General features: G+C 53.7%; 1 protein-coding gene across 4 annotated transcripts in view; it reads left to right on the top strand.

Annotated features, from left to right (window-relative positions):
- The window catches only part of ARHGEF18 (Rho/Rac guanine nucleotide exchange factor 18), a 76,175-nt gene that overhangs the window by 43,803 nt on the left and 16,415 nt on the right, over positions 1–15,957 (top strand). For all 4 annotated transcript variants that reach the window (XM_045188265.2, XM_045188263.3, XM_045188264.2 and 1 more), the window contains 4 exons: positions 11,983–12,121; positions 13,163–13,275; positions 13,436–13,573; positions 14,972–15,222. In XM_045188265.2, coding sequence (XP_045044200.2) covers positions 11,983–12,121; positions 13,163–13,275; positions 13,436–13,573; positions 14,972–15,222 — 641 coding nt within the window. The remainder of the gene's footprint in view (positions 1–11,982; positions 12,122–13,162; positions 13,276–13,435; positions 13,574–14,971; positions 15,223–15,957) is intronic.

Raw genomic sequence — 15,957 nt, 5'->3', positions numbered from 1 at the left:
CACTTAAGGTTCCCTCCACCCTGCCCCTCGCTCCACCTCATTTCTCCTTATCTTTCCTCTGCCATGCCCCAGAGCAGGCACCTCCCAGACATCCCGCCCTCCCCTCTCCCTTCCTTCGGCAAATGCTCGTGGAGCCCCCACCGCTCACCAGGCACGGAGCCTACAGCGAACAGCACAGGGACCCCCACCCAAGTGCAGTTTCCTCTCTAAGTAAACACAAACCCAGTCCCCCTTATCTGTAGGTTCCGTGTTCACGAATTCACCTACTGCCTAAAACTTCTCCGTAACCCCAGAATCAAAACTGTCAGCTTTCCGGGTTGTGCACCAATGTGCACCGGACGGCAAAACACAGGGATGGAGTCGCCGGACAAGCCCAGCCCCAGACAGGCTGGAGCGCCGGGTGTCTGCACTTGCTGCAGGTGCAGCTGTGCCCAGGGCCCTCTCTGCGGCGTGTGTGGTGCCGTGCTTCTCCGTGTTGCGCATCGGTTGGTGCTTCGTTGTCGTGAGTGATGCTGAGAGAACACGGCACTGCAGCCCTGCCTGACGTTCCTGAGCAGCGGGAGGCGGGGGCACCTGACGTCAAAGACACGAGTGTCAGACAAGCTCGTTCACATCTCAGCCGCCCTGTGGCCCTCAGTCCAGCGCGACTGAGTTACAATGTATATTAAACAGGGCATCTGCCAGCCAGAGCACAGGTGATCTGGACGGGCCGACAATAACTGGCGCGCGGCCTCATGGAATCTGGCCCTGGGTTTCCTGGCGCAGCAGTGGCTTCTGGTTCGCCAGTTCTGTGCTCCCGGCGCTGCGTGGACGTAACTGCTGCTGAGAACGGGCATCCACTGCCTCAGTGTGCAGGGCAGAGCAGGGCAGCGGGAAAGTGCAGCCGAGGGAAGGGGCGGTGGGTGCATGTGTCGGCGGGGGCTGCTGGGGCCTCCCTGAGCAGGTGGGGCGCAGGCTGAGGGACAGTGATTGCAGGAGCCCCAGGGCGGGTGTGAGGGACGTGGGTGGGGCTGGGATGGCTGGCGCCACTCGTGGGGAGGGACGGTGCTGGGAGATGGCACAGGGCCCTCAGCCAGAGGCTGGAGCGCTGTCTATAAACGTCTGGGAGGGAGGGAGGGAGGGAGGGAGCCAGCCCTGTGGGCCACTTCCCTCTCTGCCACAGGCTCTTTTTCTTCTCTTTATTTTTACAACCTTCAAAAAGTGTGAAACCTGCTCTTGGCTCATGGAGTTGCTGGCCCTGGCCGCATTGTCTCAGGCCCTCTTGGAGGCCTCGGTAAAGCAGGGCTCCGAGGGAGGTGGGGCCCTGCGGGGCTCCGAGCAGGGAGCGGTCTCCTGGCTCGGCGTTAATGGCATCATTCAGGCAGCTGCTTGGGAGTGAGCAGTAGCACAGGTGGCCGCACTAGTGTTTATGTTGTGCCAGGCACTATTCTAGAGTGTTCCCCAGCCCTGACGGCCACCTGCTGAAGAGGGCGCTCCTGCTGTCCCCCGTGGTACAGGCAGAAAAGTGGAGGCAGGGAGCATTTGGTCCCTGGCTTAGGAACTGAGGCTGGGGTTGGAACCTGAGGGGAGCTTGTTTTGGTTCGGGTGGTTTCTTGTCTGCTTTTCCGGTCCCACATTTCAGTGAAGTCACAGGGCATTTGTCCTCCAGCCGACTTGTCTCACTTAGCGTCACACCCTCCAAGTCCATCGCACTGTTGCAAATGCGAGACTTCCTTTTCTTTATGGCTGAGTAGTGTTCCATTGTGTATATGCCACCTCTTCCTTTTTTAAAAAACATTTTATTGACTATGCTATTACAGTTGTCCCAATTTCTCCCTTTCCCCCCTCCGCCCAGTACCCCCATTCCCTCTGGCAGTCCCCCTCTTAGTTCATGTCTGTGGGTCGTGCATATAAGTTCTTTGGCTTCTCCATTTCCTCTGCTGTTCTTAACATCCCCCTGTCTATTCTGCACCTGCCAATTTCTGCTTCCTAATCCTGCACCCTTTCCTCTATCCTCCCCTTTCGCCCTCCCAACTGATAACCCTCCATGTCTGATTCTGTTTCTGTTCTGGTTGTTTGCTCAGTTTGTTTTTTAGATTCAGTTGTTGATGGTTGTGAATTTATTGCCATTTTAATTTTCATAGTTTTTATCTTCTTTTTCTTAAATAATTCCCTTTAACATTTCATAAAATAAGGGCTTGGTGATGATGAACTCCTTTAGCTTTACCTTGTCTGAGAAGCACCTTATCTGCCCTTCCATTCTAAATGACAGCTTTGCTGGGTAGAGTAATACTGGTTGTAGGTCCTTGCTTTTCATCACTTTGAGTATTTCTTGCCACTCCCTTCTAGCCTGCAAAGTTTCTTTTGAGAAATCATTAGGCAGTCTTGTGGGAACCCCTTTATAGGTAACTCTCTGCATTTTTCTTGCTGCTTTTAAGATTCTCTCTTTATCTTTAACCTTTGGCATTTTAATTATGATGTGTCTCGGTGTGGGCCTCTGTCGGTCCAACTTGTTTGGGACTCTGTGTGCTTCCTGGACTTGTATGTCTATTTCCTTCACCAAGTTAGGGAAGTTTTCTGTCATTATTTTTTCGATAAGATTTCAATTTCTTGCACTTCCTCTTCTCCTTCCAGCACCCCTATGATTTGAATGTTGCTACGTTTGAAGTTGTTCCTAGGCTCCTTACCCTAGCCTTGTTATTTTGGATTCTTTTTTCTTCTTGCTGTTCTGATTGAATTTTTTCCTTATGTTCCAAATCATTGATTTGATTCTTGGCTTCATCCACTCCACTATTGGTTCCCTGTACATTTTTCTTTATTTAACGTAGTGTAAACTTTATTTCTGCCGGTGTCTTTTTCATGCTGTTGAAGTACGTAGTGAGTTCCTTGAGCATCCTAATAGCCAATGTTTTGAACTCTGCATCTGATAGATTGCTTGTCTCCATTTCATTTAGTTCTCTGTCTGGAGTTTTGTTCTGTTCTTTCATTTGGGCCACATTTCTTTGTCTCCTCATTGGGTGCCTCCCTCTGTTTGTTTCTGTGTATTAGGTAAAGCTGCCTTGACTCCCTGTCTTAGTAGCATGGCCTAGTGTCGAGAAGTGCACCCGTAGTTTGGATGGGATGGGGCTTTAGGTAATGCCTGAGTGGGGCAGCCTGCGTGACCCAGGTTGATGGAGTCTCAGATGTGGTGCTGCAGCTCGGTGGCTCTGTGTCAGGAGGGCCCGGAAAAGGGACAGGGGCCTCTGCCTGGCCTCTGGAGCTTCGTCTCAGAGAGAGTTGTCCCCTGGCATTCAACCTGATGCCAGACACTTCAGATTCTTCCCGTAAGCCACTGGCGCCGTTCCAGCTCCCGCCCCAGTGCTGAAGCCCAGAGGGAATGAGTCCGATTAAGTCCTAAGTTGGTTGTGGACCCTTTAAGAGGAGATGCCTGAGAATCACGCAATTTCTTCCGCTGCCCCCAACCCACTGGTTTTTACAGCCAGAAGTTATAGGAACTTATCTTCCTGGTGCTGGAACCCTGGGCTGGGTGGTCTGGTGTGGGGCTGGGATCCCTCACTCGCGAGAGACCCTTCCTGACTTTTATCTACCACATGTGGGTGTGGGACCACCCATTCCACCTCATCTCCCCCACTCCTGCCCAGCTGAATGAATATGACTTCATTAATTCCTTGGTTTTAGGACTCCCACACAGCTCAATTTTCTGATGATTCCAGGTGATAGTTGTATTGTAGTTTAGTTGTAATTTTTGCTGTGGTTGTGGAAGGAGGTGAGCAGTGTTTACCTACGCCTCCCTCTTGCCTGAAGTCTCTGTACCACCTCTTCTTTGCCCATTCATTCACCCACAGACACCTGGGCTGCTTCCGTGTCTTGGCTGTTGTAAAGAATGCTGCAGTGAACGTGGGGTGCACATACCTGTTCACATTCTCTGGATGACTGTCCAGAGGTGGAATAGCTGGGTCGCGTGGTGGTTCTGCTCTTTTGCACAGTGGCTGCACTCCATGAACCACGAGTGCCCCTGGTGCGTAGCTGCCTGCGGGAGGGCTGAGCCCCGCCCAGGGCCACGGCTTCGGCCTGTGAGCATGCAGAGGTCACCAACTGACCGAAAGGCCAGGAATTACTTTTAAAAGTTACATGCCTTACATACTTTATTTCACTTAAAGTAGATAAATGTACTTTTTATTTGCCAGTCTCTGGTGTGACAGTCTTTACTTGGGGGATGGAAACCCCTATCATCTTTCGTGCTCGGAATCGGAATTATACAGACTGTGCTCTCTGATACCCACTGAAGGAGAATTTAAAGAAACTAGAAGCCATCCGAGTGCTGGATCCTTTTAGATTTCTGTGCTCACGTCCTCTAAATTATTTTTTTGGCCTTTTGCTCACCTTCTCCTCCTTGGATGGTATTTTGTTTTGTTTCTTTTTAAGCAACTTGTTTGTGCACTTTTCAAACATATGACTTCATTGCATAGAAACACTAACTTTCGCACGGGTGGGTCATGAGTTTAGGTCATATTGTGTCATTAGAGACCATAGTTCCTCCAGCAAGTACTGCTGGCACGCACAGCTCTGGGGACAAACAGAAGCGGCCCCAGTCGAGCAGAAGTATACAGGCCCTCGGCTGCAGTGTCCTGTCTGCCGTCACCTGCCTGTCCTGGGATGCGCACGTGGGGAGGGAGGCTTCGGCTATCGGCTATCGGGGCGGACCTGCTGAGTGGAAGTTCCTCTAGACCTTGCTGCTTACAATGTGCCGTCCGCCCAGCATGAACAGCGGAGAGCTCTTCTGCAAACGCTGGTTTTACTAAATTACGCCGTTCTTCAGTCTCTGTCTGCAACCACAGCCGGCCTTGGAGATAGCGCAGGCTCGGTTCCATGACCCACACGGTAGAGCAAATATTGCAGTAAAGCGAGTCACACACAGTCTGTGGTTTCCCAGTGCATGTAAACGTTACGCTTACCTGCCCCTGGCTGGCTGGCTCAGTTGGTTGGAGCATCGCCCCGTATGCCAAAAGGTTGTGGGTTTGATTCCCGATCGGGGCACATAACCTAGGTTGCAGGTCCCATGTATGGGAGGCAACCAATCAGTGTTTCTCGCTCACATCGATGTTTCTCTCTCTCTCTCTCTCTTCCTTCCCCTCTCTCTAAAATCAGTAAACATATCCTTGGTGAGGACTTAAAAAAACCCCAATGGTCTTAACTACTTTTAAAAAAATTATGTTTACATGTACTAGAGTCTGTTAAGTGTCCAATAACATTATGTCTTAAAAAGCAATGTACATATCTTAATTAAAAGATGCTTTGTTGTGGAAAAATGCTCACTGTTTTCTGAGCCCTCAGCAATCCACCGCTTTCTGCTGGCGGAGGCCTCACCCCGCTATTGATGGAAACACGGGGTCTGCGAAGTGCGGGGGCAAGGGGCACCCGTCTGCTCGCCTCACTCCCCCTGTGTGTCCACGGCCTCTACACGCAGATCGCCCCCAGGCTCCCAGCTGGTGCCCCCGTCTCTGTAACCAGAGTTCTAGGGGCCTGTTCACAGTGAGCATTCCGGTGCCCTTCCTGCCTCTGCCCTACCTCCATAAAAGCAGGGCCCAGCGGCCCAAACCACAGGTCCCAGGCACCCTGGTCTCCTCCATCCACCCCATCCCTTTAGAATTTATTTACTTACTGATTTTAGAGAGAGGGGAAGGGAGGGAGACCGAGAGGGAGGGAAACGTCGATCAGTTGCCTCCCTTGCCTACGTGCTCCAACCAGGGACCAAACCTACAATCTAGGCATGTGCCCCGACTGGGAATTGAACCAGTGAAACTTTCGCTTTGCAAGACAACACCCGGCCCACTGAGCCACACCAGTTTGGGCATCCACCCCATCTTCAACAGAGCGCCGAGCCCCGCCGATCCTGCCTGTGGACCCCATTCTGTCTGCTCACCCTCCGCCTGCATTAAGGACTTAGTCGCCTGGCACTAAGACTGATGAGCTGGTTCCCAGCCTCTGCCATCTCTGCGTGCTCATCTGACCCTTCACCTGCACCACTCCCAATCGCCACGAAACACACATCCAGTTGTGCATCTCCTTCACCTGAAATCGAGCCTCCAGCTCCCCGGTCAGGAGGGGAAGGTGCCGTGGGGTGGCACACTGAAAGCCCAGCCTGCCTTTCGGTCTTCTCTCTGCCACCCCACCCCTGTGCTTGCTGCCACCCCACCCTGTGCCGTGCCTGTTTTCGTCTAGTACCTGGTGTCACCTCGGCTTCTGCCCGTTGCCCGCCCCTGGAATGGCCTTCCTTTCCTTCCCCTAAGGACCTCCCCCGTCAAGCCCAGTGCGGATAAGGCTGTGCCATGACCCCCACTTCTGCAGAACGATTTGCCTTCCCCCTCGGGCCGCTCCCTGCCCCCACTGCTGGAAACGCCGTCGTTGTCTGGCAGCGTCCACTTCCTCGGTCGCCTGGGCTTCTCCGGGCCAGGTGTCCATTCAGACACCATTGTTCCCGCAAAGAGATGTGTTTCAAGTGTTCTAAACAGATTTGCAAGCTTTTCATTATTATTATTTTGTGGGAAGCAAAGCTCTTCCATAAGCCGTGACTGCCTGGCCAATGCAAGGGGCAGCTGGGAGGGGCCGAGCGCATTCCTCCACCTGCAGTGCCCCAGGGTTTCCTCGCCTGTGCCAGCGTTAACCCAGGCCCACGGGCGTGTCTGCATTCGAGAAAATGTCAGTCTGTTCTTTTTTTTTTTTTTTAATTATTATTATTATTTTTTTTAGTCTGTTCTTATGAGCTTGAGTACCGGGGCGGGGGTGAGGGGCGAACAGCTGACAGCTCGCTGTGTCCCTGGAGTCTTCACATTTTGTATTCTTATTGTATCGCCTTCCAGGATTTTTCTTCGTGCATACTTTCCTGCAAGGTGTGGTTCTGGATTGTGCAGCACTTTGGAAAGACAGTTCGGTGATGCATACCTAAAACCATAAAGCATTTGTAGCCTTTGCCCCCATAATTCTGTCTCTGAGACTCGTGGATGTGACTGGAAGTCACATGACTGGAGCGGTACTTACAGAGACGTGGAACCTGGCCAGCACACACCCCCGAGCAAATCAAGACAGGGTGCAGGGGCAATGTGGGTAGTGGTGAGAGTACTTTTCATCTTCACTTTGCATTAGTTTTTCCTCTTTTACATCTGAAGTTCACTCTTGCACTGTTAATCGGGGCGGGGGGAGGATCTCGGTGATGGTGACATGGGCGGCCTGTCCCAGTGGGCCCTGACTGCTGTGCCATGAGGGCCACTTTGCACCAGCCGGGGGTCTTTGCAGGGGAGCAGCTGGGGCCTCCGCTGAACTTTGGGCCTGTAGCATGCAGCTGGCTGGGTTTCTGTTCCTTCCACCTGTTCTCTTTTTTCCCCCTTTGGATGACTCACCTACAGCAGTTTCCCTTAGTTCTTATCTTCATTAAACTAGAATAACTTAGAGCCCTGGCCGGGTGGCTCAGAGGGTTAGAGTGCTGTCACGCACACCGGAAGGTGGCGGGTTTGATCCCCACTCAGCACATACCTGGGTCAAAGGTTCCATCCCTGGTCGGAGCGCAGGCAGGCAGCCGATCGATGTTTCTCACATTGCTGTGTCTCTCGCTCGCTCTCGCTCTCTCTCAAATAAATGTATCCTTGGGAAGGATTAAAAAGAAACAATACCTTACAGAAATGCAATCTTAGCGTTAGACATTAATTTAGAGACATTCCTTACTTATCCATAAAGTAATTAGGCTGACGGCCCCCCGCCCCCCCAAAAAAAAACCTTTGAGGTTAAGGTTTAAGAATAAGAATTCAAGGAACATGTGTATAGGAGCCATGGACAAAGACAATGGTGGGGGTGGGGGGAGGACTGAGTGGGGGAGGTGGGGGTGGGTGGGGGAGTAAGGGGGGAATGGGGACAACTGTAACTGCGCAACAGTGACAAAGGGGGGAGGAAGAATTTACCCCCTGGCAGTACACCAGATGCTTACCAGCATCTAGGGGTGGTACTAACCCTAGCTCCCCGCCTGACGCCCCACTCCGCTCTCAGTCCCCTTACGGTGACGTTTTGTGTGCGCCGTGCCTGTCGGAGGGGACACTACCAGGGCAGAGGTCCTAGGTTACTATTTTCAGTTAGCAGCCCAAGTGTTTGGACAGCTAGATGTTCCAGAAGGAAGAGCTTTTTCACGGAGATTTGTGGTTTCTCACCGGACCTCGAGGTGTTTTTTTTAGTGTGATAGCAAAACTTTTTTTTTTTTTAATCATAAGTCACCTCACAGTATTGAAAGGTCCTGAAGAGCCTGCAGGATTTCAAAGAGAGGTGATTCAGAGAATTCTGGGGCTGGAGGAGCCGGAGGGAGATGAGTCCTGCTCTGGGGTGAGAGATGAGTCCACCATTGTCCCTCCTTTATTTTTCCTCTGACACGCTGGAGGCCGCAAGGCCAGTAACCCAACTGCAGGCAAGTTTTGGGGTTCTGTCTGGCTTTCCTGTGGACACAGAACATTAAGGATGTAGAAAATTTGAATAAATCTTTAAACCAGCTTAAACCAATTTATACTTGTAGAATAGTCTGCCCGGGAGGAGCAGAACTCACCTTTTCATTACAGCAGACAGCACTGTGGGCAGTAAAACATTCCCCTGCAAACTTAACAGTTAAACAAAAAGCTGCCAGGAGGGCCCGCACGGGCGTCGTTTTCTGCGTGTTTGAACTTCCACAAGCCCCCACAGAGCGGCGCTACAGAACACGGCCTGGTGGGGTGTAGTGCGGGCGCTGGAGCAATGCGGGTTTGAACCGCGCGGTCCGCTTACCCGCAGATCCTTCGGTACACGCGCTGGAAAATCTTTCTGAGCCGTGCTTGCCGTGGCGGAGCAGCTGTGTCAAGTACTCTGGACCACCGTGACGCGGTCGTGCTGCTGCTGCTTCATCACCAGTGCCTGGCTCTCGCGCGGGTAAAAGCGTGTGGACGTCTTTCTCACCTTATCTTCATTGCCGAGGTGTGGTGTTAGCAATTCGCAGACCATCTGCCCGCTTCGTGTCCCACGAGACGGCAGAGACTCGCAGTGCCAATCGGTGCAGTGCGGTGGGGTGCGTCCGCTTTCTCTTGCTCCCGGTTTCTGATGAGGCGCGCTGCATGGCGACACTGCCGTGTGCGGCACTGCCCGGCTGTTGACGCCGTTAGTGAGGCTTGCCCGCAGCGGTGGCCTCGGAGGAGTTCGGTTTGGGGGAAGCACGAGCCACGTGCCGCATTTTGACTGCCAGGGTCGGAGCCTCACCCACGTGTAGTTCACGGTCCACTGGGTATGGCTCGTGAATGGCGTCACCCGCACGTCCTGTGTGGTATCTGTGCAAAAAATGAATATTTACCATTAATATTGTCTTTGTGCTATTTGCGAGGGATTTTTCCACACAAGCCTCAGAATCATCAGTATTAAACATTATTTCTCAACTTGTGAAACTATTCGTACCAGCAGCTATTAACTGTGGGTGCTGGCATTATGAATGATTCCTACTTCTATACCTGTTTTGTGATCTTTAAATTTTCTACACACAGTCACAAAGATACCGCAATGTTTCTGATGTCGTTTGCTGGCTTCGACATAATTTGGGAATAGGAGGCTCGCGTACCTTGGGGGAAGGTGTAAAAACAGCTTGGAAAGAGTGTTCCTCCTGGCGCCCATTGTCTTCTAAGCCCCAAGATAGCTTTTCTGTTGTTTCTTTGTTTTAGTTTATGACCTAAAACGTGGGGTTGGAGGGTTCTTCTCCTACAGTTTTACTCTTTTTTACGCCATCTTGCTCGTGCGGCGTGGGAGTGAAGCAGGGCCGGGAGTCAGTGAGTCACCTGGGCGTTGATTTCGTCCGTCCTGGGTGTCCGAGGAGCCAGGAGCTGTGGACTGAAAGCTCCGTCTTGTATCAGGTTTCTTCATTGTCTCTCGAGCATGTGCCCAGAACACACGCTTGCTGGGACTCTCCAGAGACAGGCGACACTCAGCCGGAGAGGAAAGTCTTCGCTGAGACAAAGAATGGGGGCACGGAGGGGGCACAGGACCTCACTAACATGAGAAAAGGAGCCGTTATTTTGAGGCCAGGCCTTTGGAACTGCTGTGCGGCTGCGGGTGGCTGTCCCCACCTGAAGATGCCTCTTGTCTATCCTGCTTGTGGGGCCTTCCGCAGAAAACCGCGGGGACCTCTGTGCCAGGGCCCAGCCGCCGTGGAACGGCGTTTCCAGCTGCTTTCCCATCCAGCAGCAGGAGGAACCTGCTGTTTAGAATGTAAAATTCTTGCTTCAAATTCAGTTTTTCTAGAAGCCAGTGAATGTGTTGTGAGGTTATAAAGGACAATTTAAAACCAATCAAGACGATCACTTGATAGGTCACATTAAGCTTTTTTGAAAAATGACTTTCAACAGATTTGTAACTACTAAGTCACATTCATGGAATTTCCTTGTGGTCTTTATAATTCCTACGAAGGCTTGTGGGTCATGCATACGTACTGGGGAGAGGGAGGAGCTCATGACTTGGGACGGACAGATGGACTGCAGGTCACATGGCGAGCATGCCTGTGCCAGAAAGCAGCCCTCTGCACCCATACTCTGAGCTGTGGAGTCCTCTGTCCAAGCAAAGCAGTGTGGATAGGGCCCTGGGGTCTGCCCCACGAGCTTAATCCGATTTGCCGAGAGCCACCCTGGCTTCTAAACAATCGCAGGAGCGGACTGCCGTCAGTGCTTGTTGTGGAGAATGGGGTGTGTATCTCACTCCAGACAACAACTCTCCCCACACTTGCTGTCCACTTCTTACTTGCAACCTCCCTGATTTCCACCAAACTAAAAATCACTCAGCGTGCTGAGCTCCTCTCCTCAATAAAGCTCCTGAAAGAAAGACAGCTTCCTCTGAGGCCAGCCCTGCACCCACCCCAAGGATGACAGTCTCCCTGCTGCTGAGACCAGAGTTCCAGCTGCTTTCTTCAGTGCATTGGGGACCCAGGAGCGGGTTGCGTAGGCCACCAGACACATCTCTTTTCAATGCTGCGGCTGCTTTGGAGCAGCACTTCAGCACGTGGCTCGCCCCCCTCCCCCCCAAGACTAGGCGAGACGTGCAGCCTCGTGCAGCGGGCCTGTGAAACGGAGGGGGAGCTGGCCTCGTGGAGCTGGGGTTTCTGAGGGTTGCACCTTCCTCTCCATGGCAGAGGGGATTACAGAGTATGCTTCCAATAGCTCAGCCCTTGAATTAAGAATTAACCAGCAGACCAGAGCGCCCAGCCCTCTGGATCCCCCTTGGCATGTTAGGGTGGTTTACAGTCATCACATGAAATGGGATCACAGTCTGCCGTCCCCTTTGGTGGTCAGATTCTGTTAGAGTTCTTACAAACCGTGGTGCGTGCCACTCACACCACACCCTGTGGTCTCTGAGCCTCGCGAGCGCATGCGTGCGTGTGTGTGTGTGTGTGACAGAGAGAGAGAGATGTCAGCACAAGCCTCACCGAGCACAGAGCTCCATATTCCATCTTTGCTTCTTTCCAGTAGACAAAACTGCTCTCTGTATTCAATTCCCTGCTTAGACGGAAGGGGTGTCAAGATGCTTTGTTGCTGTTATTTTACCAAGAAAAAAATATATTGCAATTTGCACCCTAAACCGTCACAGTAGGGACCAATTTCCTGCCCTCCAGAGCTGGTGCTTCAGCCAATACAGTAAGAGCAGGCACAGTTCCACGTTTCTAGAAGGATCCTGTGTCCCGTGGAGGCATAAAATAGCGCACAGCGTGCATCTGGGAGCCCAGCCGTGAACACGGGGCAAGCGCATCCCGAGGGCGGTGACGGGCCAGCGCGTGGCGCCATCCTGAGCCGTCCTACTGCTCCCTTCCCAGGAAATGGAGCAAGAATGTGCTTCTAGACCACAAGCTGCTGACCTCCAAGATCTTGTCCACGCTGCAGCCGCAGGCAGAGTGGGGCTTCAGGACCAGCCACCTCCAAAACCCTGTCCACTTTCTCAATGCCAACTCTGTCTTTGCCTCCATCACAGCGTCCCTGAAGGAGCACCCAAGAGCCACCCTCTTGTCCGATGGCAGCCCAGCCCTGTCCAGGAATGTCGGCATGACGGTCTCACCCAAGGGGGACCCACAGTCACCACCCAGCCTAGTGGGAACGGGAACGAGACTCGGGTGAGCTGGGCCCTCTTTGCTGTGGGGCACAGAGGGAGGGAGGGAGCTCGGGGTGCAGCACAGCCCGGGGATGCAGCGGACAATCTCGCCAGGAGCAGACCCTCAGCCGTGGGAATCTGCTCCTGGGCCCCCACCAAGCAGTGCAGCATTGACACTTAATGCAGACTCACTCTTTTACCTTTTTTAGAAGCAATGTGTTCGCCCTGGCTGGCGTAGCTCAGTGGATTGACTGCCGGCCTGTGAACCAAAGGGTCACCAGTTTGATTCCCAGTCATGGCACATGCCTGGGTTGTGGGCTAGGTCCCCAGTAGGGGGCACATGAGAGGCAACCACACATTGATGTTTCTCTCCCTATATTCCTCCCTCCCGTCCCCTCTGTCTAGAAATAAATAAAATCTTTTTAAAAAATAAAAATAAAAACTGTGTTCTGGGTAGACTTGGCAATTTGCAGCCACTTTGCTTTACGTTCTTGAAGGACCCTTGGCCAGGGTCCCTTTCTGTACCCAAGATGAGGCTGAAAGTCCCCCTGAGGTCCTGCGGAGATTGCATCCCGTTAGTTTCTGCCCTCACCCGGTTCTTCAAAGGCTCCAGGGCAGCTCCCTGGAGACTGGGTTCAGCAGCGTTCCAGGCAAAAGCCTAATGCTGAAAAATGCCGCCGCGGTGATCCTTGTGAGGGCTTCTGGGGTCGGAGTGACGGTCTTCATCCTCTGAAAGGGGTCTCCCCACCCTCCACCCAACTCTCATCAGAAAGAGCGGTGGGGGCGCCAGCGGCCAGTGGGGGCCGAGCACAACTGACCCACACCGGGACTGCACTTGAACGTGAGACTGCGTGTTGATGGCAGAGGCCCTGGTGCTATGCGGGCAGAGTCTTCTAGTTCTCAAAAGTGATTTCGTGACAAAGTTAAGGCTGACATTGAAGTCCACACAGTTCTCAAACAGTACTTAAGCAGATGGATTAACAGTCTAATTTGCCTTAATAGACTGGGGTGTGCATGTTTAATCTGATATTCTGAAATAATTGTTTGTATGATTTTTACTTAGACCAGTCACAGGAGAGATGGATGAAGCCGACTCTGTATTTTTGAAACTTAAGCAGGCAGCCGACGACTCCCTTTCACTTACGCCCTCGAGTACTGAGTCCACTCTCATAGAAGGTACAGCCATCCCGATTCCTTCACTGGGGGGTGATCCGTCGTCTCCAGCCAACCTGGGAAAGGCTGGTACCGTGTCAGTTTGTCCATGGGACGAAGGCTGGGGCGCCCTGGGCCAGCCAGGCTGAGGGCCCCGAGCAGTGGCTTCTTGCTCTTCCCGCAGACTCCTGCACGGCCCTGAGGAGTGAGATTGAATCGGACAGCCGCGAGTTCGAGGCCGAGTCCTGGAGCCTCTCTGTGGAGCCCTCGTATGCAAAGGAACGAAAGAAGGAGGTGGTGAAGAGACAAGATGTGATTTACGGTGAGAAGGCCGACAGCCCGCACAAGTGTTCTGCTTTCTTCTTTTCTTTCTTTCTTCTTTTAATTTTCTCTTTTAATTTTTTCTTCAAATATTTCCACCTGAGAGTCTGGGCAGCACTGCTGCCACATCCTGAGACTGTCACCCACTCCCTGCTCTCCCCCAGACAGCCCTGCCCTGTGGGTCAGGGAAGAGGTGGCCAGGGACGTCCCCGAGGAGAAGGATGGCCAAGCGCCCAGGCCTGACTCATCCTTACCTTGTTGGTGCCCCTGAGAGAGAAGACAGGCCTGAGTGTGGCTGTGATTGGGGGGTGGGAGGCCTGTCCCTTTCGCCCCCTGTGACCAGCACCAGCGTTGTGGTAAGCGCCCCTCCCACTGGCCGTCAGAGAACCAACCAGAGGCTGTGCAGGGCGCCCCACGTGCATCCCTCCAAGACCCGCTCAGCAGGGTGACAAAGGCCCAAGGCACCCGCACTGGAGCCTGAGGCCTCTCTTCCCTCAAAGCCGTTCCTTGTTCTTATGGGACCGTCCCCCAGAGTGACAGTGTTATGTCACCTGAGGAGGATTTTCCCATCCCTCGTTGGCATTCTGGGAGGCAACTCTGGCATCTCTGGAAGTGTTCTCACTTCTTACCCCACACAGCAGGTCCAGCTCTGGGTCCCCATTCTCCCCTCGGTGATGGCGCTGGCCCCCGCTCCCTTCCACAGCTCAGCCCCCAGCCTGGGCGGGAGGAGGGTGGGGTGTTCATGCCTCGGGGTTCTAGAGCCAGGCCAGAGACCCTGAAGGGAGGGGCAGGGGGACAAGGCTGGGGCGTCCACTTGGGCAGCCCGTTGCTGCGTTGTCTCCTCTGCTGGGCAGCCATGGACTGCTTCCTCTGGGGGCCGGGGCCGGAGCTGTTGCACTTGGCTTTGCCTCTAACAGCTTTAAGGCCTTTACTTGAACGACAGAAAAACTCCAACATAAAACCTGATCCTTCTTTGCCTTTCACATGAACTGAAACGGCACCTGGGCCTGCTTTTCCGTCAGTTGCAGTAAGAGTCAGCCGCGGAGTCACACGCAGTCTGAGATGTGCGGGTTTCATACCCCACGGGGCGGTGTTCCTCCAAACAGTCTTCCAGCTTAAAAACAGCCTCGAAATGTCAGCTTGAGTCGTGAATCTGAGGTCCCAGCGCACCTGAGGTCCAGGGTCTTCCTTCTCCTGGTGTCCTCCACCCCGCCCGCTCCCTGACGCTGGGACCCCTGCAGCACTGGTGTGGGGAGGCCTGGCCCCGGGCAGCTACCCCACAGGCCAGCCTGGCGCGTGGCGAGCGGGCAGTACCCACGAGAGCCCCCGTGGGACGCAGGAGGAGCAGAGCCAGGGCGTGCCCCCTGCCGTGGGTGAGTGCGTCGCCCTGTCCCCACAGAGCTGATCCAGACGGAGGTGCACCACGTGCGGACACTCAAGATCATGCTGAAGGTCTACTCCAGGGCCCTGCAGGAGGAGCTGCAGTTCAGCAGCGAGGCCACCGGCCGCCTCTTCCCCGGTGCGGACGACCTGCTTGAGATGCACGGCCACTTCCTCTCCCGGCTGAAGGAACGCCGCCTGGAGTCCCTGGAGGAGGGCAGCGACCGGAATTACGTCATCCAGAAGGTCGGCGACCTCCTGATACAGCAGGTGGGCTCTGTTCCTTCCAGTAACAGAAAGACGGCTCCCGGCAATGTTGTGACCTATAGGAAATGCACATTTGGTCTTTGTGCGCACATCCTGGCTCCTGGCTCCCACGACCCTTGGAGTTTCCTGAGTGGTGAGAGCTTAAAGTGTGTTTGGTCATGTGAGTGAGGCGACTTTCAGAAAGAACCTAAGGATGGGAGCTAGTTGCCAGGGGATGCAGCCATGTGATTAGAAGGTTGGGACTTTGAGTCCCACCGCCCAATCTTGGGTGGGAAGAGGGGCTGGAGGTGCATCAGTTGATAGCGGCCGTGAGTAAATCAACAGAGCCTGTAAAGTGAAGCCTCCATAAAACCCGGTAGGGTGCAGAGAGCCTCCAGGCGGTGGGCGCATGGAGGTTTGGCGAGAGGGGCACCAGGGCAGGGCATGGGGGCTCTGGGCCCTTCCCCACATGGGCCCCAGGCATCTCCTCCAAACCAGTGATCTAGCGAGTAGCGTGTCCCTGAGAGTTCTGTGAGCTGCTCTAGCAAATTCCTCGAACCCGAGAAGAGGGTAGTGGGAACCTCTGCTTTATAGCTCATCAGTCAGGAGCTCAGCTGACAGCTGGTGTCTCAGGACGGGGGCACTTTTGTGAGACTGAACTCTTAACCTGTGGAATCTGATGCTGTCTCCAGGTAGACAGTGTCAGACCCTGCTGTTGTCTCAAAACCGTTGGCATGGGAGGGACCACCCCCACACTGG

This window comes from Desmodus rotundus, chromosome 10 (assembly GCF_022682495.2).
Source record: "Desmodus rotundus isolate HL8 chromosome 10, HLdesRot8A.1, whole genome shotgun sequence".
In the NCBI taxonomy this organism is placed as follows: Eukaryota; Metazoa; Chordata; class Mammalia; order Chiroptera; family Phyllostomidae; genus Desmodus; species Desmodus rotundus.
This window is presented reverse-complemented; position numbering and strand designations above follow the sequence as displayed.